The sequence below is a fragment of the Primulina eburnea genome, chromosome 2, assembly GCF_022965805.1.
Source record: "Primulina eburnea isolate SZY01 chromosome 2, ASM2296580v1, whole genome shotgun sequence".
In the NCBI taxonomy this organism is placed as follows: Eukaryota; Viridiplantae; Streptophyta; class Magnoliopsida; order Lamiales; family Gesneriaceae; genus Primulina; species Primulina eburnea.
In genome coordinates, this window is record NC_133102.1 from 10,669,417 (window position 1) to 10,694,800 (window position 25,384).

At 36.5% G+C, this 25,384-nt stretch overlaps 1 protein-coding gene and 1 long non-coding RNA gene across 2 annotated transcripts; one reads left to right on the forward strand and one right to left on the reverse strand.

The window, feature by feature from the left end:
* Positions 1-456: 456 nt before the first annotated feature.
* On the forward strand, positions 457-8,597 carry LOC140822956 (uncharacterized). Its single transcript, XR_012116079.1, has 3 exons — positions 457-658; positions 6,682-6,722; positions 8,138-8,597. It is a non-coding gene; the product is annotated as an uncharacterized lncRNA (long non-coding RNA).
* A 174-nt stretch (positions 8,598-8,771) lies between these two features.
* Positions 8,772-24,148, reverse strand: LOC140822955 (uncharacterized). Its single transcript, XM_073183983.1, has 8 exons — positions 24,134-24,148; positions 23,958-24,010; positions 23,732-23,896; positions 23,529-23,677; positions 23,052-23,192; positions 22,033-22,104; positions 11,503-11,572; positions 8,772-11,419 (listed from the first exon to the last, which is right to left on the reverse strand). The coding sequence occupies exons 3-8, from the start codon at positions 23,838-23,840 to the stop codon at positions 11,145-11,147; spliced, it is 816 nt and encodes a 271-aa protein (XP_073040084.1). The 5' UTR covers positions 23,841-23,896; positions 23,958-24,010; positions 24,134-24,148; the 3' UTR covers positions 8,772-11,144.
* Positions 24,149-25,384: the final 1,236 nt, after the last annotated feature.

Below are 25,384 nucleotides of genomic sequence, written 5' to 3' on the forward strand. Positions count from 1 at the left end.
TATATACCAATCAACTTCGATAATAACATTGACAAATAAAACATTATTTTTTACTTCAACATTTAAAAAACACGGGCTTCACTTCTAATTTTTTATAATATTTTACTTCGACAGAATAGTTTTGATGATGTAAAAAATTTTAAAAAAAAAATTAAAATTTATATTTAGTGAAGTAAAAAATTAACCATAATTTTAATTAATTTTTCTTAATTAATTACTTTGTAAAAAATGAACTGATAGTTAACTTTTTATCTCCTTCGATTTTTAATTTGTAGCACCTAAAATCTGTGAATTAAAAAAATAAAATAAAATTTTAAAGATTTCATTTTATTTGAAAGGGAGACTAAAATGTTAATTTGTTTTTTTACTTCGAAGTCGAAGTAATACATACTTACTTACTTCAGTTATAAAACTAACAAATTAAAATACACGTTAGACTTCAGCAATTAAAAAACACAGACTTCTCTCCATCTCCAGTTCCGATCCTACTGCTTCCATCACTTCCACCTTCAGATCTGTACTTTATTCTTCATTCGCCGCTGGTGGTTTGGCACTTCGGCTGCTGTCACACCGCGCGCCTTCTAGTTTTCCGGTGATTGGGGGAAAGATGTGGTGGTTTGGGATGATTATCGGCTGAAGTTTGGTTCTGATTTGTCTGGTTTGTGCCTGCTTTATCTCATTGATTCCGGGTTTTTTTTTTTTTTTTTTCAATTTTAGTGATATCTTGTAGCTTTTGAATTGAGAAATAAGAATGTGTCGGTATGCTTCCTTCTTTTCCTGTGAATTGAGAAATAAGAATATGGTTGCTGCTTGCCTCTCTGATTTGAATATAGGAATTGACAGCCCATTACTGAATTTTAATTACTATACTTGCAGTTTCCGCTTCTTGTTTGGAAAAAATAAGGATTTCACTGGTTTGTTGTTTAGATTGCAACGGTTGTATATGGTCATCCTAAGCCTGTTTTTTGCTTCCTGTTCTTTCGGTGCATTTATATATCAATGATAGGTTGTGTATCCTTCCCTCCAGTTGGTGTGTATTGTTTCATAGATTTTATTTTGATTTGATCTTATGATTCTTGCAAAAATGGCTCGTTTTCTCCGATGACCAATATGGTTCTGTATAAAATCTTTAAGAAAAGGAGGTATCTTTATGAAAAAGAGGTACAGAATCGTTGCAGCATAGTTTAAACTGATCTAGAAGTACAAAGATTCAAATTTGATATTTTCATGAGTAATTCGTGGAGTTTAGGCTCAGGGCATAATGAAACTCAGACCTTGCGCTTAGATGCTAACCAAGGCCGAGCATTTGAATGAATCTTATATAGCTTAATACCGAAGCATGCAGCTTAGTAAATTTAAAGGTTAAGGTGCCATATGATCATGATTTATATACTAATGAATGCTTTATTATCATTATCATTAAATAATAAAATAAAAAATAACTTGTCATATTAAAATTGAGTCGAAGTTAAAGAAAGAATTTACTACACCATAGCTCAATAATTGTGAAGTTGTTTTATTAATTACTTCACTATAATAAAAAAAAGTAAAGTCTTTTAAATCGACTTTTTCGTCAATAAATATAATTTATGAAGCAACAAAATACCAAATACTTCCACAAATAAAAATTATGGCAAAGTTACAGAATTTATTTACTTCATCATAGTTCCGTAATTACGAAGTCGTTCGCATCAATTACTTCACCAAAATACAAAACATGTGAAGTTATACAAAACATTTACTTCGTCAATCAGTGTAAACTATGAAGTTATATATAACGTATTACTTCTGCACTTTACGAAATCGACGAAGTAAAAGATGTTTTTACTTCGGCATCAGTCTAATTCCGGATCGGTTTCCCCTCATTGAACCGACAAAAGACTTCGCTAATTTCTTGGATACGACTTCGGTTATAATACGAAGTAAAATTGTGCCCTATTACTTCACGTGCGTCAACTTCAGGCAATTAACCACCTATTACTCTATTGAATATGCGAAGTAAATCAAGGAAATTAGGAGTTGAAGACGATGAAGCTTCGTCACCCTTATTTTTCTTTTTCGACGACATTTGTCAACAATTCAACAATCCTATTTACCAACTATTGCCTCGAAGACAAACATCACCCCTTACAATCCACCACACAACAATTCTGATAGTTCAAATTCGGCAATTCTCAAACATGAATTCTCACAGACACGTCATCAATCACCTTTGATGCAGATATCATAACACCACAATTCTTCCAATCTGAGGCTAACGATCAACACCTAATGAAGTCAAGTGAGTTACCTTCTGATGTAATCGCAGGAATCACCACCAAAAATCGACCAAAAACATGGTTTGGATGATGCATCTTTGAAGTCTCCAAGAACTCTAACCCTTCACTCTTGATGCAATGAGTATAGTTGAGCGGGATATGTAGAAGAGAGAAAGAAGAGGATGTGGAGAGAATAAGTAGCGATTTAGTGCATGACCTTAGTGTTTCTGTCGATGGGTTGCTGAGGGTGCCGCGGCACTATGAAGTGGTTGCTAGAGTAGAATGATTTTAGGCGCTTTTTGTTTTTCTTTTTTACGGAACGAGCGCCACGGCGCTAAGGCTATGTCGCTAGAGGCACTGAGGCGCTAGAATTCTTCAATGAATTGAGTCTTCGAACTGGAGCTGCGGCGCTAACGCTACGGCGTTTGAGGTGTTGCAACGCTGAATGAGGGGTCATGGCGCTAATTCTTCGCATGTCAAGCTTTATTTAGGTGCTGTGTCGCCTCTTTGTGGTGCTATAGCGCTAAGGCATCAACAATTTATGATCAAACTTGCATCCTACTTCAGTTCTTTCACTATTAGCACAAGAATAATCATATCAGTGCCTAGTTTCCACATGCTCAATTCAAAATAAAAAGCAAAAAACGCAAAAGAAATATGATACTTAAAACGAGAAAATAAAGAAAACTGAAAAAGATACTGATTTGGGTTGCCTCCCAGAAATCACTTGGTTTACAATCGTCAGCCTGACTGGCACCACTTCTTAGTTCGACTCGCTCAGTAGAATTATATCAACATTCTACACTTCATTTCCATAGTAGTGCATGACTCTCTATCCATTCACTTTGAATGTTCTTTCATCACTACATTTTAGCTCAATTGCCCCATGAGGATACACTGTGTCTACTGTAAATGGCTCGGACCATCGCGACTTCAGCTTACCAGAGAACTTCAGACTTGAATTGAATAACAACACTTGTTGGCCTGGTTCGAATTCTCTTTACATGATTTGTTTGTCATGCCACTTCTTTGTCTGTTCTTTGTAGATCTTGCTATTTTCATATGCATCGTTGCAAAATTCTTCCATCTCGTTTAACTATAGCTTTCTCAAATCGCCAGAAACCTTCAGATCGAAATTTAGCTTATTCACTGCCTAGAATGCTCTATGTTCCAACTCGAGTGGCAAATAACACGCTTTACCAAAAAACATCCTATAGGGAGACATCCCAATAGGTGTCTAGTCCGGTATGCCCAAGTGCATCATCTAACTTGCTTGCCCAATACTTCCAGTTAGTCTTCACTGTCTTCTCCAAGATCTGTTTAATCTCCCAGTTGGATATTTCAGCTTGTCCATTCGACTATGGGTGATGTGTCAGTGCCACCTTATGCTTCACACTGTATTTAGCCAAAAGTGAGTTGAAAATTGTATTGCAAAAATGCGTACCTTCGTCACTGATAATGGCCCTTGGCGTTCCAAAGCGTGTGAAGATATTCTTATGCACAAACTTAGCTACAACACGAATATCATTAGTACTGGTGGTAATTGCTTTCACCCACTTTGATACATAATCAACGGCTAAAAGAATATAATATTGGCCAAAGGAGGGTGAGAAGTGTCCCCATGAAATCAATTCCCCAAATGTCACCTCCGAAATATTTGTGAGTGGTAGCTCATGACGTCTAGAGATATTACTCATCTTTTGACATTTATCACATGATTTTACTTAGGTATATCTATCTTTAAATAAATTTGGCCAATAAAAACCAGATTGCAATATTTAGCCGCTGTCCTTGATGCTCCAAAATGCCTATCATATGGTGCAGAATAGCAATTCTCCAATACTTTATGTGCTTCTTTACCATCCACACATCTTTTAATGATTTGATCCGCACATCTCTTGAGCACATATGGGTCGTCCCACAGAAAGAACTTGATGTCATGGAAATTTTTTTTCTTCTGATGGTGATTTAACTCTGGAGGAAGAACACCACATGACAGAAAATTACCAATGTCAACAAACCAAAAGGAGGATAGAGTTTACCTCAAGAGTTGTTCGTTTGGAAATAATTCTTTATGACACACCTTCTTCATTCTTCTTCTCCAACTTGAGTCTAGAAAAGTGATCAGCCACTTGATTTTAAGTCCTCTTCTTGTCCATAACTTCGAAATCAAACTCATGCAGTAGCAGTATCCATCATTCTTGGTGAACAGGTAGTGAATGGCTGCATGGTCAGTATACACAATTCACTTTGTGCTAGTCAGATAAGGTCAAAATTTATCAAATGCCAAAATGACTACAAGCATATCCTTTTGAGTGGTGGTGTAGTTCTGTTGTGCTGCATCCATAGTGTGAATCGCATGATAAATTGTCCTAAACGTCTTGCCTCTTCTTTGGCTCAAAACAGTGCCAACTGCATAATTACTAGCATCGCACATCAACTCGAAGGGCTCCTTCCAATCTGTACTATCATAATTGGTGATATCACCACTGCAGTCTTGATCTTTTCGAAAGCTTACAGACAATCATCATCAAAGATAAAGGATGAATCTTTTTCTAGCAAATTACACTAGGGTTTAGTTATCTCAGAATTTTTTTTAATAAATCTACGATAAAAACCGACATGTTCTAAGAAGTTCCTTATTCCTTTAATGTTCCTTGGTGGTGGAAACTTTTCAATAGCAACAACTTTGGTTCTATCTAGCTCTAATCCCCAGGAAGACACTTTATGTCCAAGAACAATGTCCTCTTGAACCATAAAATGACACCTTTTCCAATTAAGAACAAGATTATTTTCTTGGCATATCTGCAAAACGAGAGAAAGGTTATGTAAACAATGATCGAAAGAAGAGCCAAATACCGATAAGTCATCCATGAAGACTCCCATGATTACCTCCATTGTGTCTACAAATATGACCATCATGCACATCTGAAACGTAGCAGGTGCATTGCGCAGCCCAAAGAGCATCATCCTAAAAGCGAACGTGCCATAGGGACACGTAATGGTTGTATTTTCCTGGTCTTCTGGTGCTATGGTCTTTTGGTGCTATAGCAATCTGGTTATAACCTGAATAACCATCTAAAAAGCAGTAGTAACAATAACCAGTAAGTCTATCAAGCATCTGATTAATAAAATGAAGTGGAAAATGATCTTTGCATGTGACATTGTTTAGCTTCCTATAATCAATACATACTTGCCAACCAGTCACAGGACGAGTAGAGATAAATTCATTATTTTCATTTCTTACCACAATCATTCTACCCTTTTTAATCACAACTTGCACAAGAGACACCCAACTACTACCAAAAATTGCATAAATCACTCCAGCATTCAACAATTTCAATACCTCATTTTTTACTACATCTTTCATTGCTGGATGTTTCTGGAAACCCATTTCGATTTTAAATAAAAATTTCAAGAAGGTTGAAATTTTAGTATAGAAGTTAAAATTTACCATTTTTGCAAGCATAAAATCGAAATAACTTAGCCTGGTTTGGTCAAACTTGGATTTTATTTTATTTTTTCTTTAATTGAGTCTGAGTTATAAAAATCGAGTTGCACTTAGCTTTAGTATAGATCGAAGACAGACCAATTTTACAAAATTTATCATTTTGACATTTTATCATTAGTAAATCTCGTGTTCCTTTGATTTGTCAATCACAACATAATCAATCGATTGCAACACACCCAAACTTGCTAATTCATTCTTAGCTTAACATGTGTATGTTATCATATGTCAAATGTCATCCAATCCAATAAATTTAAACAATATCCACTTCAGATTTTATTTCAAAGATACATGTATAAACTTACAAAGAAACGTTTAAAACCCTAACTCCAGTAGAGTAAAGGGTCAAGTTTTTCGAACTTGACTCGAGATCAGTCAAGCTCTAGTCGAGTTTTGATCGAGCTGCTCACAAGTAGCTTGACTCGCTAGTATCACTATTAATGTATACAGTGAAAAGTAACATTTTTTCATAAAGAGTGATATTTTTCGCTCAAAAGAGCATATATTACATAATATTTCTTCATGTCATATCTAACAAAAAATGATACTTTTGTGGCGAAAAATAATATTTCAGAAATAAAAATTAATAATATTTATGGGTTGGGTCAAATCAGATCGGATTGACTATCCGTATCTTAAAATTGGCTCGTAAGACAGCCTCACAAAAGCACGAATGGATTTGGCCTTCAGCCCATGGACGTCCTCTTTTTTCCAATTACAACTTCTGGGCTTTACAAAAAATAAAACACCACCCATTTAACAATAATTGAGCCTAGAATATAATATTCTTCAGCCTGCAACTCAAACCTGACTATTCTTCTTTGCATCGTCTTGACCTTGGGTTTCTTTTTAAACAGTCGGAGCATTTATCTCCCAAAATGTAAGCTTTTATAATTTTTGATTCCGCATTTGCAGTGAGGCTCAACGCGGATTCTTACCAGAAGAAAACTGACAAGGTACAAGATCCCCCCATCAATCCCAAATTCTTTTTTTTTCCTGCATTAACAATGTGTTTGTAGCTGAATTCTACATGGATGGGTGTTGTGTTTGATCTATCCCCAAAAGTTATACCAATCTATGGGTCTTTGCTTTTTAAAGGATCTAGGGAAGTTCTCAGAAGTGAATTCGTATGTTGATGATCGGAGAGGTGGATTTTTTTTTTGAGAGTTTCGGTAGGAGTTTTTTTTTTTAAAAAAATATTTTTTGTGCAATTTTTTCTAACTTTTTTCTTTCTACGGGGTAAAAGTTGGTTGCTTTTCTTGGAATTTAAGTGAATTTTACTTTCATCGAATACCCATTTGCTTTATGCAGTTTGCTTATGGCAGATTCTTCTTAAATTCTAGGAGTTCCCTTCTCAAGTTTTCTGTTTTCTTTGTAGCCATGGTTCGTGACTTCTTGAAAAGATCCTTCCACTTTCTACTACTACAAATCGTACATTAACAGGGGGTGATAAAATACAACACGATTCGTCAACCCGACACGAAAAAAATTAGGATTGGGTTGGGGTTTTTCGGGTTCGGGTGGGTTCGGGTTAGTGCCAGGTTAGACGGGTTTCGGGTTGGGTCGGGTTGACCCGAAAACTTTTTTTTGAAAATATTATCTATATTTTTATATATGGTATGTTTGAACAAAATTTATTGTATATTTATATGATAAATTTTCATCATTTAATATTTATTTTGTATATTTTTTTATTTTTTTAACCATTGTTTATTCGATTTAGTAAATATACTTTTAATTTTCTACAATTAAACTTTCAAATTTAAATCGGATATTTTGTTATTATGTGTTTAAATTAAAATATTATTATTATTTTTTATTTTTTCAAATGTTTTCATTATTTTTTTTTTAAATTTTAAAAATAAATAAAATTCGGGTTAGGCGGGTTAGACGGGTTGAGTCGGGTTAGACGGGTTCGCGTTCGTGTTGAGGGTTTTCTGGTTTCTTCGGGTTCGGGTTGAAAAAAATAGAATAAAATTTCACGGGTTGACCCGAAGCCCGACCAACCCGACCCGATTGACACCCCTATAATTTATTAATGATAAATGTGGGAATCAATTATCCAAATAGATGTAATCTTTAGTTTGAATAATGGGTCAATTTTGTTTATGCTGCTCAACCCAGGCGATCAAATATTGTAAGAGCATATGCTTTCCAATTTTTAGGTTTTTTGTGTTTTATTATTATATAAGTTTTTCTCTCGACTTGAAAATACTTATATTGACAGAACTGTATTTGTATGTTTGACCATCTTGTAGAATTCATTGTGCTCATTCCGTCTTTCCAAACTTTTGGGTTTTTATGTTTTATTATGTAGCCTTATATTGTTTTTTGTTTTTAAACGAGCTTGATTTTGAATTATATTATGTAGATATGTTATACGGTGTGTGTTGATCGGTAGCTAATCCATAAAGGCTGAAACCCTATTTGCAGTTTCTTTCGCCGCCATGAGCAAACCACTCTTCACCATCATTTCCGATTCCGCATAAGAAGAGACATCAATCGAAGCAGTTGGCTGACGCAGATGGTTTTTGTGAACCAAAGACAGAGGTAATTCACAAAGTTATTATCTTTGATTGACATAGAAAAATCATCAATTTATTTACTTCGTCTGTGTTATGTTTTAGCTATGAGGTCGTGAATTATTTCCTTTCCTTACATATAGTGTAGAAACTATACATTAGTCACAGATGTCTGGCCGCCGCGAAGAAGAGAGGAAAAAATCTTTGCTCTCTATTCCATTTTCCATTTGCAAATTTCCTATAAAAATATTTTCGTTTTGAAATCATTCCATTTCGAAAAAAATTATTGGCTGACCTCATTTTTTCAACATGGAGTGTTCGTGTAATTGCCAAGAAGAGACGAAGGAAAGACTTTCTTCCTCTAGAAATGGTTTACGAAGTACTTTTACGTCTGCCAGCTTTAGTTTTATTTGATGTGATGAGGCATGTTTGCCGAGATTGGAGCCGTATGATCCGTTCTTGAAATTTCATTCATGAACACCGTTTGAATTCACCACGTGGACTTATGATCCAGAGTCGGCATTTGTTTCACAGTGCCATATTTGTGGAAATGCAATCTGGTTGTCTCGAGATATCCAAGTTTGACCGTGTGTTTTGTTGTTTATTATGGACTAGCTGTAATGGTTTAGTTTTGACCAATTTCAAAGACAGACACCATCTTTACATTGCTAATCCCATGACAAAGCAGCAGCTCCTTCTTCCTCGGTTTTTCTGTAGAATAGAACACCATGGGCCTTGTGGTTTATCATTTTTTGAAGCGTCCATGAAGTATAAAGTGGTGCAGCCCTATGATTATTCCAGAGGTTTCGAATATGTAAAATGTGCAGTGCTAACTATTGGGGTTGATCAAGTTTGGAGGCATATTGATATCGAGCACTTGTCTCTCACAGCTAGGAGAGCTTTACTCCCATTGGTTTGTGGAGGCTTTATGTACTGGGTTGACGAAACTGTTCTCTTGATTATGAACGTCGATACTGAAATAGTTAGCCAGTTTCCTATTCCTCCATTCGGGAAAAAATACCAAAAAAATTTACCAATGGGCAGTAAGATGTCCATTATTGCTACTGCCAATGACATTTAATGGGGATGTTTGGGAAATGAATCCGGAAATTCTAGAATGGAGCAAGTTGCTTAGCTTTGATTTGGAACCTCAGAGCGCGAAAATAAAGAAGTTCCTGCGTACAAAAATGGAACACATAGAACCGTTGGTTGGTTAATAGATAGGGAGGTATTGGTTTTCGATGGTGCACAGCCTCAGAGATACTGTATTGCTTATAATGTTAAGACAGGAGAAGCACAGCCAATTAAGTTGGACATGAATGATAATTACCATATAGTTCAAGCGTACACCAATTTGTTTGCGAGTCACCAACATTTTTAAGTAGATCTGGTTTAATCATCACTTTTGTATTCATCATAAACGTGTCTATTGACAGTGCAACATATAATTGATCTTGACGTTGCAACATATAATAGACCATGGGAGAAGACGGGCTCCGGTAAATAGATACCGACGATTGGAATAGTTTGTCCTTGAGATTTGTTAATCATCATAGCAAAACAAACTCGAATAGGAAATAGCTTCCTTCTAAACCGGGAAGGGTAACCTTCATTTTCATCAGGTGATAATGGTATTTGAGGGATAAAAACTTGTTTTCCAGAATTTTGCCCTACGGTTACCTCAACATGTATAACATTATCCTAAAATCCTTCAGAAACCATTCGTGTTCATTATAGAGTCCATCGGATGGATCAAGATTTCACAACAACATAACCGGACAATTTTGTTCAATGACAAACGATGAGGAGGCAAACCTATAGGAGATAAACTATTTAAAAATTCACCGGGATAAAAATTTCGGGTGTCATCGATTTCTTCATCAAAGCTTAGAAATGTCCTCAATTCTCCGGGGAACAATGACAATACTTTGTCATTTAGCTTATCTACATAAGAATTTTTTGTTGCAAGAATTGCTCGATTTGTCATATATGTTGGCAAGTGGCTATTTTCAGCAAGGTCTGGAAAGACTGCATCAATCAATTTTTGCTCTAATGAATCAAATATCATCACCACAAAAACTAATATTCATTTTATCGGGAATTTCGATATTTCCGTATCATCAATATCTTCTATTCCTTTGCCAACTCTGAGTAGAAATTTGCTAAAAACTTGATCAGCTCTTGCTCTCATGTTTTCAGATAAAACTAATTGTTGCATACGTGGGTTCAAGTAATATCGTACTAAGCTTCCATTGATAGTCTCCTGAACTGTGGCTTTTGGAATCACGGGCTTTACTTGCATAAAGTCACTACCTAAAACAACCAATTTTGTGCTACGCCAACAAGATCTTGAAGTGTTCGATCAACTTCTTCAATTTCAAATTGTTTTGCCATAGGTGCTTCATCCCATATAATAAGCCGAGTTTCTCTTAACAATTCAGCCAACCCACTTTGTTTTGAAATACCGCAGAAGCTTTTTTCATGCACACCAATCGGAATCTTAAAGCGAGAGTGTGCTGTCCTACCACTAGGCAATATAGAAGCTGCGACTCCCGAAGTAGCAGTTGCTAAAGCAATCAAGTTTTTTTTCCTGACAGTCGCAAGCAAAGCTCGATATAAGAACGTTTTACCTGTACCACCTGGTCCATTAACGAAAAACAATCCACTTCTCACAGAATCCAAGCATTCAATAATCTTATCATATGCGTTCTGTTGTTCTTTATTTAACTTGAACCGAGCATCATCATCTGGAACTGACATTTCATCCATAATCTCTCTGGAGACATCTTTCTGTGTGATATCTTTTTGAAGAGGTATTTTTGGCAAATCATATAATTCTAATTTTTTTCCCATACTCTATAGGAAAAAATCAACAGAATTCAGTGTCTCAAACAAAACATCCAAATCATCATTCGTTTCATGCCTTGTGAAATTTTCAGACAAATGTTTGTAAAATGAGTCCCACAAATTTTGAACATTGGCGGGTTCACAATAAGTCAAGATGGTTGCAAATAATCTTCTCAATTCATAGGGCATCTGGAAGGTCGTTGCCTCATTCAGACATTCAAAATTACTTCGATCACATTGAGTAATCCTCAGGACTGCGAAGCTTCCTTGAAAGTGAAGTAAATCTGATTGTTAAATGTCAATAAATAGTTAAACGAAGTAGGACCTCTAACATGAAGGAGTAACAAGCGTAAATAAAATCTTTCACCTTCAACGTGATTTGATGCATTGACACGTCCAATTACCTTTCTTCGTTTTCTTTCGATCCAAATCTTACCCTGTTTATCCCAAACATACAGGGATTTCAGAATACAAATATGCTCTTGCTTTGGATATAGTAGAACATAGATGAAAGAAATCAAGTTTTTATTTTTCCAAAACGTCACACAATGTTTGTTCGGTAAATGGAGTGGTAAATTAATCACAGCTGGTGACATTTCATTTAAATCAAATTCATAAATCCGCTACATTGATTCCTGTGCCGAAACCCAACGTGCATCTTGGAATTCTTTGATTTCATCCACCAATGTCTGTGATTCATGAAACAAAAGATTCACACCTACTTCGTCATGACCCCTGTAAATGTACTTGTAAAGGTATTGAAAGCCGTCATTCCAGAGCACACTTCAACATTGATGTGTCATTCATATCTATAAAGCAAATAAGGATTATAATGTACAACCAACCCACTGTCAACTTAATGCAGCATTTTGAACGTAAATAGTTCGACCATCATCTCTCATTCGATATGTTGGATAACCATCTAAACTCTTGAACAGAATACACAAAGAATTGTCGAGGATAATGACTTTACATCGACCACCAATCATACACGAATTATTTCTGTTTAAAGTACCACATGGTCCATGCATCATGTGTTTTAGAACCAAACCAAACATACGTGGGTGAGAATCCTTGTTCGGAATTTCAGCTGAAACGAAGCCATCGAACATATCAACACAATTAATCTTATAATCATTTTGCAGAATAATGAGCATATGGACATGAGAAAGTCCTTGTTTTTGGAATTCTACTACATACACATAAGCTGCAACTAGTCCAAATATACGCTTTTTAATTATCCGATCCTTCAGATCTTGTAATTTGGCACGGAAGACTTTCGATGTCAAATCCGGACGGTCTTGAGGGAGTTGTCCTTCAAACAAATTATTCTTTATTTCACGCCAATCGAGATTACATGTCATAGTGATAAACAAATCTGGTTTACCAAAAGTCCTCACCAATGCAATGGCATCAAGATACCGCCGACGCATATCCCTTGGTCCACCAATAAATGATGCGGGAAGTACAATACGTTTGCCAACCTCGCTACCTCTAGCTTCTATCTGAAAGCAGCCTCCTCTTTCAAAAACCCTCACGCCGCCGCCCCTATCTGAAAGCCGCCGCCGCCGCCCCTATCTGAAAAAACGACCGCCGCCTTCAAGCACTGCCCCAAGTTCCGACACACTCCGATTTCTGGTGCAAGTAAGAATTTATTCCGATTTTGTTCTACTGTTTGGAATAGTTGGAATTTGTGCTCAATCTAGTTGAAGGAACATTTGATATTGTGGGTTTGGTACTTTGAATTGTTCTAAAGTGGTTTGTGACTGGGTTGTACATGCCTTTTCTGTTTGTTGAGTTTAGTGTGTGGTTGTGATATTTGATTATTGAGTTGATGACACCGAAAAAGAAATCAAAGAAGGGTGCCTCTTCCTCTTCAATCTTCGATTCTCACAGATTTTGGAATGAAGAGGCCCAACAAATATATGATAGTTCTATGACACGGCCCATCATACCGGAACGGGGTTTCAATTTATCCATTCCACGTGATGTGATCATAGAGGAACTGAAACGTAGTGGATGGGTTGAATTCGCTCAACACCTGTCGGATGCCGTTATCTCGGTTGTGCGAAGCGCCAACCTCCGGATTCGGCATGACGAATCTAAAGTATTGCTCCGAGGTAAATTGATGTCGTTTGACTCTCGAACGATCAACATGTTATATCAGATGCCCAGCTTCGACCAGGACGAATACAGTGAATTCCTTGAACCAGGTTTTGATTACACAGAGTTCATCAGGGGCCCATGATACGCCGGCCTGGCGGCATAGCTCGGTAACAATGTGGGGACAAGGAAGAGCAACCGTGGCTAACTCTGCGCCGGCTCTCATAATCGAGCCATAAATGATTCTCCCCACGTCAACTGATTTGCCTATCAGGATGGCATAAACCAATGCGGCTTTGTATTTGGTGACATCGTAGTAGTGAGAGGATGGGAGAATTTGGGTCAGTACAAAAAATGTCCAAGCGCTTGCGTTAGGGCGACCCATGTCTTTTTTTTTAAAGAAGTAGGCCCGCTCGAGCTCATTTTCCAGACAGCGCCGGCTTGACATATGGTTCGGATGACCTCTGTGTAATCAACATCTGCTTCGAGGAATTCAATGTATTCGTCCTGGTCGAAGCTGGACATCTGATATAGCATGTTGATCGTTCGAGAGTCGAACGACACCAATTTACCTCGGACCAATACTTTAGATTCGTCATGCCGAATCCGGAGGTTGGCGTAGAATTCTCGCACAACCGAGATAACAGCATCCGACGGGTGTTGAACGAATTCAACCCATCCTCTACGTTCCAGTTCCTCTATGATCACACCACGTAGAATGGATAAATTGAACCCCCGTTCCGATATGATGGGCCGTGCCATTGAACTATTATATATTTTTTGGGCCTCTTCATTCCAAAATCTGTGAGAATCGAAGCTTGAAGAGGAAGATGCACCCTTTTTTTATTTCTTTTTCGGTGCCATCAACTCAATAATCAAATATCACAACCACACACTAAACTCAACAAACAGAAAAGCCACGTACAACCCAGTCACAAACCACTTTAGAACAATTCAAAGTACCAAACCTACAATATCAAAAGTTCTTTTAACTAGATTGAGCACAAATTCCAACTATTCCGAACAGTAGAACAAAATCAGAATAAATTCTTACTTGCACCAGAAAACGGTCAAAAATCGGGGTGTGTCGGAACTTGGGGCGGTGCTTGAAGCCGACGGTCGTCTTCTCAGATAGGGGCGGCGACGGCGGCTTTCAGATAGGGGCGGCGGCGTGAGGGTTTTTGAAAGGGGAGGCTGCTGCTGTGTAAATTCTGAAGATGGGTTTCGCGATCCTCTTTTTTTTAACTCAAGTCGCGCGCATATGCGCATCTTAAATCTGCGCATATGCGTCGAGGCTACTGTAAATTTTTGTTGCATATGGCGCATATGCGCGTCCTTTGTGGCGCATATGCGCGATGGTCACTGCCTCGCATGCGGTCTGTCGCGCATATACGCGGACTCCTCTGCCTGTGTCGCGCATGTGCGCGAAAATAAATCGCGCATATGCGCGACGCACATATGCGCGACGCACTCTGTCCAGTAGCTTTTAATTTTTTTTTTAAATAACTTGAAAAAATAAAACGATTCAAATTAATTCTTGAATATAGAAAATAAAAAGTAATAACTAAGAAATTAAAAAAAAAACAAAACGTATGCAAAAATAAATAAATGTGGGTTGCCTCCCACACAGCGCTTGGTTTAACGTCATCAGCCTGACTTTCTCCTGTCTACTTTGGTTCTCCAAGTGGGATGTTGTCCATGTGTCGCACTTCATTTCCAAACTAATGCTTGACCCTTTGACCATTGACTTTAAATGTCTGACCATTGTTGCACTTTAAATCAATTGCACCATGTGGGTACACTGTTTCCACTGTGAATGGTCCAGACCATCGTGATTTTAACTTATCAGGAAACAACCTCAGTCGAGAATTGAATAATAACACATGTTGCCCTGATTCGAAGTCTCGTCGAAGAATATGCTTGTCGTGCCATTTCTTGGTCTTTTCCTTGTATATCTTAGCATTCTCGTATGCATCATTCCTGAATTCTTCCATATCATTCAACTGCAACAGGCGTTGCTCGCCCAATGCCCTCATGTCAAAATTTAGCTTTTTCACAGCCCAAAATGCTTTGTGCTCCAGGTTTTCTCACAGCCCAAATTTAGCTTTTTCACAGCCCAAACTGCAACAGGCGTTGCTTCGCGCTTAATTCATTTTATTATTGCTATTCCCAGGTTTGACTAAAAGATAATGAAAGCCAACGAAAGGGAAAGAAAGTCAAACTTCGCAATGCCACGTCAGAAACAACAGGAAAAATAGGAAATAGCACAAAAAGCGTATCTAGACCCCTACACGGACCCCGTGCACAGGTCCGTATCATAGAATCCAGAAGAAGAAAAATACAGTGCCTACACAGACCCCATTCCGGACCTGTACCTGGGGTCCGTGTCAATTAGCCTCCGAGAATGGGATTTACAGAGCCTGCGCGGACCCATTCCGGACCCATACACAGGGTCCGTGCCCATGATTACCCGGTGAGAATTTTGCAACAGAGTCTACACGGACACTTACCCGGATGCATAAACAGGGTTCGTGTCCTTCATATCAGCATCAGATTTGGCGAAGATTTTTAGGAGATTTTGGAGAAGATATTGAGGATAGCTCGAAAATAACAAATTTTGGGGGGCTTTTTGGAAAGAAAATATAAAGGGAAACCTAAGATTTGGAAAGGGACTTTTGAAACGTTTTGGACTGGAAGAGAATTGGAGAGAAGACGGCTACGACTCGGGAGAAAAGGGAGAAAAAACGCGCTTCACATAAAAGTTGCGCGCACCATCGCTAGGGGTGAGCAACGGTCGGTTTGGTTCGGTTTTACTCTACAACGGTTCGATTTTTCGATTTTCGGTATTGAATATCTCTAGTCCAAAATCAAACTATTTTATTACGGTTTGGTTCGGTTTTTTTTGTAATACGGTTCGGTTTATACGGCCGGTTATATACGGTTAGTTAAAATTTGTTAAGAAATAAAATTATACGTCACCTTATGCCTTTAAAATCTAAATCATAGTATTTTTCAAACATTTAATTTGTGAGACTTAATCTTTTTCAAATTGTATTGTGTACAAACATGTCATACGAATATAATAAGAATATATAACTAATTAACCATGTAAACACGGAAAATGCATAAATCCAACGGAATATTCAGTAATAGGAATGATAACAAGGTGTCAACCAGCTCGAATGGAACACCAATCATCTTACGAAAAACTTAAAGAAATATATACAAAGAAATATATATTGAAAAGAAAAGAAAACATCGACTGGTTAGTGGTGAGAAAGAAGAGAAAATGATCGGATTGAAAATTGAGAGTTAATGATCTTAATAGGCCCATTATACATAAAAAAAAAGTCTTATACTTAACAATAATATGGCCTTTATACGTAAAAACCCTATATTTAACAATAATATGGCCGGTTCGGTTATTCGATTTTTTTGGGGGACTAAAACCAAAAATCCAACCGAAAAATCGAACTGAAAAATCGAATTTCATAAATTTTAAAACCATAACCGACCGACAAACCTATAAAACCGAACCATTTAAACTGAATTATTTGGTTCGATCGGTTTTTTCGGTTTTCCGGGTTTTATGCCCAGCGCTAACCATCGCTGAGATTTTCTCCTCTCTTATTTTCATTCATGATTTCGAATATTAGATTTTCTTCTAGTTTTGAATTGATGGAGTAGTTTTTCTTGTGATCGGGACCACGATAGGGCCAAACTATTGATCTTGTTCATTCATTGGGTTATATGATTTATGAATTAATTTTATATTAATGATTAATGTTTGCATAAAGTTCTTGCTTTTAATTTGGCCAATTATTTGCATGTTTGATCTTAACTCGAAAAGGAATAGATTGAATTTAGCTTCAAAAATATTACATCAAACTACCCACCAACTGCTTGTAGTATGTCTCATCAACAAAGTCTCCAATTCCGTCTCTGCTTATCTTGAAACCTGGAATATTGGACTGCCCACCTACTATTTACTTTCCATCGTACCAAACATTTTCAAAACTTCCAATGCATATTTATATACCATCAAATAGTTGAGCACCTCGATCCCAAGAAAAAACCTCGTTTTCCTCAAGTCAGACATATCAAACTCTTTTAACACTTTTAAATTCAGACATCATAACTTCAACATTACGAGTAAAAATTAAATCATCAACATAAACACTTTCAATGATAATTTTTCCTTATCTTCTTCTCTTTGTGAATGGATGTATGCTCGCTATCGCACCTCCAAAACCCTTTACCAATGAAATATGCTTTTCGATTCGACTAAACCAAGCTCGTGGTGCTTGTTTTTATCTATATAGGGCTTTGTGTAACTTGTAAACTAGATGCTAACTGCTCTTTTTTCCATATCCTCTTGGCTCTTTCTCATAAACATCTTCACTCAACTACCATGGAGAAAATCCAACTTGACATATAGCTGAAAAATGATCCAATTCTTATATGCAGCTGGAGCAATAATCAACTCTTTTATTCCTTAGAATCCAATACAAGCAATAATCAACAAGAATAAAAGAAAGATTCACAATCAAGCCTAATTCCCTTATCTTTGAGTTTCACGGTTTCCTTCTAGACTTTAAACGAGTATCAACCATTGACTTTGTATTCCACAAGTATACCGACTAATGTTTGTCAACTCCTTGCAGGAAGAGAAACTCGTCTTTTTTCCTTATCCTCTAGAAGGCCCGAGCTTTCGAGACACTTCCTTCCACAAGAATCAATATAAACACGTTTACTGGTGGTGGAGTTTGATTCTAAGTCCAAGAACTTTTTAAGAAGTTGAAAATTTTATTTTTGACAGTCTCTTTTTTTATTGTTTTTCGTAATGAAACTAGCTTTTAGAAGTCGAATATTTATATTATTTTATTTTTGACTTTAAAATCTTGTAGAATCAATTAAGACGTGGAAGTAGAAGCCAAAGTGACGATGGATATGTGAGATTAAGGTAGAATCGTTGTTGTTAATGATTTGAAAAGATTACAAAAATTTGATACAATATTTTTTTTCTTATCGGCTATCAACTTAGGAAGGTAGAAAATGCTTTAGACAGGAGGAAAAGAATGATTGCAATGATAAGGAAAAAAGCATTTGCAAATATTAGAGACTTTGTCTTTCTAGAAAATTTTTTTGCCTTATTTAAACTACTACTACTGGAGTTACCGATCGAGGTATCCTATGATGGTGACACAGTTTGAAGAGATAATAAACATGGAAATGAGGGAATCATTGGACAGAAACGTGCTAAAGCTCCACGTGCCTGCATCCATGGTTTATGATTTGCTAAGTTCTTGTTTTCAAGTTTTCAAGTGATAGTTCAAGGATTCCAATTGAAAACTGATGCATGGCTTTGTTATATTTCTGAGTTGCACGGAAGGTAAGGATATATTTATTTTATATGTTGCTAGAAAAAAATTATGTATTATTCTAATATATTTTTATTACTATTATTTTTTCGAAATACTGAAAAAAAAAAGATAAATTCAAACATTTGGAGATGTTGATAGTTGAGCTTGATTCCTTTCAGTTGCAAAAGGAAGAACTTGTATGTCTTTGAAAATTATTTTAATTTAAATACAAAATATGAATGCATAGTTATATATATAGTTTTTTGTCATAAATTCAGGATCGGAAATTGGAAGCAATGCGAAGAAGCTGACGAATGGAACTTGAGAATCGTCAGATTATTGAGAATGAAGAACTTATGTTACATCTTCCGGTCGATTTTCTCTATTTCATCGTACTTGTTTGGTTAAATATAGTACTTTTGTGTTGTCCTAAATTTTTTAAATTTTATCTATTTAATTAACTACAGAGAAATTTAGGACAACACAGAAGTATTATATTTAACCAAACAAGTACGATGAAATAGAGAAAATTGACCGGACGATGTAACATAAGTTCGTCATTCTCAATAATCTGACAATTCCCAAGTTCCATGCGTCAACGTCTTCGCATTGTTTCCAATTTCCGATTTTGAATTTATGACAAAAAAAAAACTATATATATAACTATGCATTCATATTTTGTATTTAAATTAAAATAGTTTTCAAATACATAGAAGTTCTTCCTTTTGCAACTGAAAGGAATCAAGCTCAACTATCAACATCTCCAAATGTTTGATTTTATCTGTTTTTTCAGAATTTCTAAAAAATAATAATAATAAAAATAGAATTAGAATGATACAATAATTTTTTTCTAGCAACATATAAAACATATATATCCTTACCTTCCGTGCAACTCAGAAATATAACAAAGCCCTGCATCCGTTTTCAATTGGAATCCTTGAACTATCGCTTGAAAACAAGAACCTAGCAAATCATAAACCGTGGATGTAGGCATGTTGTGCTTTAGCACGTTTCTGCCCAATGATTCCCTCATTTCCATGTTTATTCTCTCTTCAAACTATGTCACCATCATAGGAAACCTCTGGATCGGTAACTCCAGCAGTAGTAGTTTAAACAAGGCAGAAATTTTTGCTAGAATGACAAAATATCTAATATTTGCAAATGCTTTTTTCCTTATCATTGCAATCATTCTTTTCCTCCTGTCTATAGCATTTTCTACCTTCCTAAGTTGATAGCTGATAAGAAAAAGATATTGCATCAAATTTATGTAATCTTTTCAAATCATTAACAACAACAACAACAACGATTCTACTTTAATCTCACATATCCATCGTCACTTTGGCTTCCACTTCCACGTCTTAATTGATGTCTCACCTTATGATATAACACAAGATTTTAAAGTCAAAAATAAAATAAATTTTCGACTTCTAAAGCTAGTTTCATTACGAAAAACAATAAAAAAGGACACTGTCAAAAATAAAATTTTCGACTTCTGAAGAAGTTCTTGGGACTTAGAATCAAACTCCACCACCAGTAAACTGGTTTCTGTTGATTCTTGTTGAAGGAAGTGTCTCGAAAGCTTGGGCCTTCTAGAGGATAAGGAAAAAGGCCGAGTTTCTCTTTCTGCAAGAAGTTGGCAAACATGAGTCGGTATACTTGTAGAATACAAAGTCAATGGTTGATACTCGTTCGAAGTCTAGAAGGGAATGGAATCTTGATAGGAAGCACCGGTGATATCTATAAATACGTAGAGGACTCATGTGGGATACACACACACTTCACGTCAAAAACACCTCAAAAGACATATTAGAAGATGCAAGGGGCAACCGTGAAACTCAAAGATAAGGGAATTAGGCTTGATTGTGAATCTTTCTTTTATTCTTGTTGATTATTGCTTGTATTGGATTCTAAGGAATAAAAAAGTTGATTATTGCTCTAGCTGCATAAGAATTGGACCATTTTTCAGCTATATGTCAAGTTGGCTTTTCTCCATGGTATTTGAGTGAAGATGTTTATGAGAAGCGGCCAAGAGGATATGAAAAAAAGAGCAATTAACATCTAGTTTACAAGTTACACAAAGCCCTATATGGATTAAAACAACCACCACAAGCTTGGTTTAGTCGAATCGAAAACCATATTTCATTGGTGAAGGGTTTCGGAGGTGCGATAGCAAGCATACATCATTCACAAAGAGAAGCAAGCAGATAAAGAAAAATTATCATTGCAAGTGTTTATCTTGATGATTTAATTTTTACTCGTAATGATGAAGTTATGATGTCTGAATTTAAAAGCGTTAAAAATAGTTTGATATGTCTGGCCTGAGGAAAACGAGGTTTTTTCTTGGGATCGAGGTGCTCAACTATCTGATGGTATTTATATATGTAAAAAGAAATATGCATTGGAATTTTTGAAAAGGTTTTGTATGATGGAAAGTAACTAGGTGGGCTGTCCAATAATTCCAGGTTTCAAGATAAGCAGAGACGGAATTAGAGACTTTGTTGATGAGACATACTACAAACAGTTGGTGGGTAGTTTGATGTATCTCATTGCACCGAGACTTGACAGGCTGTTTGATACTTGTCTCATAAGTAGATATATGGCAAAACCAATGGAGATTCATCTACAGGCAACTAAGAGAGCACTTCGATGCTTAAAAGGAACTGTGAACTATGGAATTCATTATAAGAAAGGAGTAGATGGTGAGTTGTTGGCATTTACAGATAGCGACTATGTCGGAGATATAGATGACAAGAAAAGTACATCTGGTTACGTGTTTTTAATGAGTTGAAGTGATGTTTCATGGTGTTAAAAAGAACAGCCTATTGGGACTTTATCAACAACAGAAGTTGAGTTTGTGGCAGCTGCAGTCTGGGCTTGTCAAGGAATCTGGATGAAGAGGATTTTAAAGGAGCTGGGACATTCTGATGGAGGCTGTACTACTGTGATGTGTGACAACAGTTCAACCATCAAGATGTCTAAAAACCCAGTTATGCATGGTCACAGAAAGTATATCGATGTGAGGTTTGATTTCTTAAAGAATCTTACTAAGGAGGGTACAATTGAATTAGTTCATTGTGGGAGTCAGGATCAGGTGGCAGACATAATGACCAAATCATTTAAGCTTGAAGTTTTTCAGAAGCTTCAAGAGCTGCTGGGAGTATGTGAAATTTCTGATAAAAACTAATTGCTTCACAACATTTAGTTTAAAGGAGGGAAAGAATGAGGTTATTGCAGATTTGTGTTAGAATAAAGAAGTAGTCTTTAGGAACATCTACTTGTATTTGAATTGTTTCAAGTCTCCGATACGACTTGGCTTTATTTCCGCTAAATGGGTTGTTTTTTCATTTCTGTTAAGATTGTTTATTGAATGGCAGTTTAAGCCAAAGGTATTATTAATAAAGATGAGCTCAAAACAATTCTCAGTTTCATACCCGGGCTTGCCCATGTTCCTGTTCATGTTCCTGTCCACGTTCCTGTTCATGTTCCTGTACATGTTCCCGTTCCTGTTAATGTTCCCCTTCCTCGTTAGTTTTTGGTTCCGGTCCCGGATCCGATAAAATTTTAATAAATCAGTCGATAATTCTTTTTCCAAATGAGAATACATTCAATCTTAATATGTAATAGAAGAGAAGAAGAACACGTAGTTTCATACCCATAGTTGTCAAAAGCGCGAGACGCAAAAAAGCGCTCAAGTGTCTTGGGGCTTCAAGCGCAAAGCGCAAAGCGAAGCGCACGCTTTACGGAAAAAAGCGCAACAAACAAATTATCATCCAAAAATTCAAAATAAAATAAAAAGTCTTTGAAAATGTGATACATGAAATATCATGTCATTATAATCGTCATCTTCATCTTTCAAATCTACGTCACGCCACAATAAACAAAATATTATCAAAAAAATCAATTGGTGTGTTTGACATGTTTAACATGTTTAAATTCTGAAATATAAAAAACAATTCATCTATTATATTATTAAAAATAAAAAACACAATTTGTAATTTTAAACAAAAAAATCCTAAAATTAGGGTTTAGTGGTTTACTAATTGGGTAGCAAATGAGAAGTGGCGGCAGGGTCGACGGCGGCGGCGGCGGCGGCGGCAGGGTCGGCGGCGACGGCGGCGGAGCAGTGGCGACAAGGCAGAGGCAGAAGAGATTCACGCACAAATGCAAAGGCAGTAGACTTGGCAGAGGCAGAAGCACTAAACGACAAATATTTTAATATACATGGGCTGGGCTTTCATTTGGAGCTGGACTTGGGCTTGGACAGAACTAAAATAACACATATGGGCTGAAGCGCCTAGCGATATCGCTCAGAAATCCAGGCGAAGCGCACTAAAGCGTGGGCTTCATTAACCTGCTGCGCTTCGGGACAATCCGAAGCGCAAGTAGGCCGCCTCGCGTCGCCTCGCGCTTAAGCGAGCGAGGCGAGCGCTTTTCACAACTATGTTCATACCTGGTGTTCTTCCTCATCTTCTCCATTTTGCCCTTCACTTTCATCTTCCTCATCATCGTTCAGGTTCAGGCCCCGGTTATAGTTCTCGGGGTCCCCTTGCAGGTTCAGGTCGGGGTCCCCTTGTAGGTTCAAGTTCGGGTTCTGTTCATGTTCATCAAGTTCATGTTAGTTTTTGGTTCCCGATCCGATAAAATTTTAATAAAGACATTCAATCTTAATATGCAAAAGAGAAGAAGAACACGTAGTTTCATATCCGGTGCTCTTCCTCATCTTCTCCATCTCGCCCATCACTTTCATCTTCCTCATCACCGTTCAGGTTCAGGCCACGGTTATAGTTCTCGGGGTACCCTTCCAGGTTCAGGTTGGGGTTCTGTTCATGTTCCCGTTCCACTTTAGTTTTTGGTTCCGATAAAATTTTAAAAAAGACATTCAATCTTAATATGCAAAAAAAGAGAAGAAGAACACGTAGTTTCATACCTGATGCTCTTCCTCATCTTCTCCATCTTGCCCATCACTTTCATCTTCCTCATCCTCGTTCAGGTCATGTTCCTCACCTTCTTCTTCTTCTTGTTCCAACCTCACGCTTACCATTCTAAATTTCCAATTGGTATGGAAGGAGTAGAGTTCTGCAATTTCGTGCATAATGAACTATAGAAACACAAAGAATAAATACTAATTACCTAATCTTATCTTCTGTCCAAGGCTTCGGAACAGGAAATTGCATCTTTGACAGAATTCTTGTTTCGTCTTCCTTTTCCATTTGAAAAATTGCTTGTTGAATGGTTCCATCTTCTCCCTGTGGTTTTTTACCCTACGTATCCGTTGCTCACCTCGCACCAAGAACTCTGAAATTATTATGAGTACATCAATCAAAAATGAAAAAGAAAGAAGAATGAAAGATTAAACCTAAAACTCGAACTGGTCTTCGTCTTCTCGCATGCTCTCCACCGTCACCGCTGCTAGAAGAAGATGAGGAAGAAGCCATGGAAGTGGAAGAAGAGAAAGTGAGTGCAGTGCTGAAGGTACGTTTGATTTTATTCGGACTTGAAAAAGATATTCAACCAAGATTAAGGAGATCATACGTTTCCGCGCTTAATTCAAATATATATACACAATTTGTTTCCGATTATTAAATATAGTATAATTGAGATTTTGACTACATGATAAACTATGTAATTTTGATGTTTTACCAAATAAATTGCCATGAATTTGACGGTGTGGTGTTCTGTACATTTTTTGGTATTTTCCAATATATAATATTTCTAATTAAGATTTATCTAAGATTAAATTTTTTGGATGATGAAACAATTCTAGTATATCATAAAAACTTGTGTGTGGTTACTTTTCCCTAATTTGTTATTATTTACCACAACATTTAGATAAACATAAATAAATAAATAAATAATTGAGAATAAACTAGTGATATTGTATGCACATGTACTGCTTTATAGCAAAATGGCAATTGACTAAATTTAAATATAATATTCAATGTTATGTGTTATCACATCTAAAATACGAGGACAAGTAATCGAGCAATTATACATTTTCAAGTTTACACTAAATCATACAACTACGGGCACGGACAAACCAACTCGAACAAGAAAAATTTTAAGATCACAATTGCATGGTGAATAAGTCACTTCTTATTTTGCTTTTAATACTTTTTACGCTTCTGCATTTCCGTATTTTTCATTGGAAAGACAATGTTTTTTTTTTTAATTATGAAATAGATTGGTTTTGGCAAGATTTGTACTATGAGGCTTATTGTTTCGATGTTAAATTATTAAACAATGTCGGTGTCGACTAACCTCGGTTTCGGGACGTGAAAGTTTTGAAATACTTTTTTTTGACCGTTTGCATACAATAAAGCTTCATCGGTTTGAACATGTGTACTGCAATAAGTGTTAGGACCGATCAGATTGGCAGATTATATCTTGTAGCTGGAGTTCAATAAATACAGCAGTTTGACTTCTTTGACAGAACGACTTAGAACTACTTGAAATGTTTGATTTGATCCAACGGTCTGAAAAACTGTTTTAAAAATAAATGAGTGGCTGAATCCCAAAAACACTCGATGTTGTTTATTTTGTCAATCACAAAAATTTAAGGGGTAATAAAAAAATTATAACATAGTTGAACTCTTGATCTTGCTCTGTATTAAGTTAATTCAAACCTTATATGCATTATTTTTTTGGGTTAATTTTAGATCATCCAATGTGATATTAAATTTTGAATAATTGGTTGAATCGTGAACTAGTTTCTTCATACTAGGCCCATTGAGAGTTGACTTGTCGTTTAATTAAGTTGCAAAAAGAACCAGTTGTTAATTTGGT

Coding starts and splice junctions, on each gene's coding strand:
- LOC140822955 (XM_073183983.1), bottom strand. CDS start 23,840: ATGGAACCATTCAACAAGCAATTTTTCAAATGGAAAAGGAAGACGAAA. Junction 23,678..23,731: donor TGGACAGAAGATAAGATTAG/GTAATTAGTATT, acceptor ACGAAATTGCAG/AACTCTACTCCTTCCATACC. Junction 23,193..23,528: donor AAGATGAGGAAGAGCATCAG/GTATGAAACTAC, acceptor GAACATGAACAG/AACCCGAACTTGAACCTACA.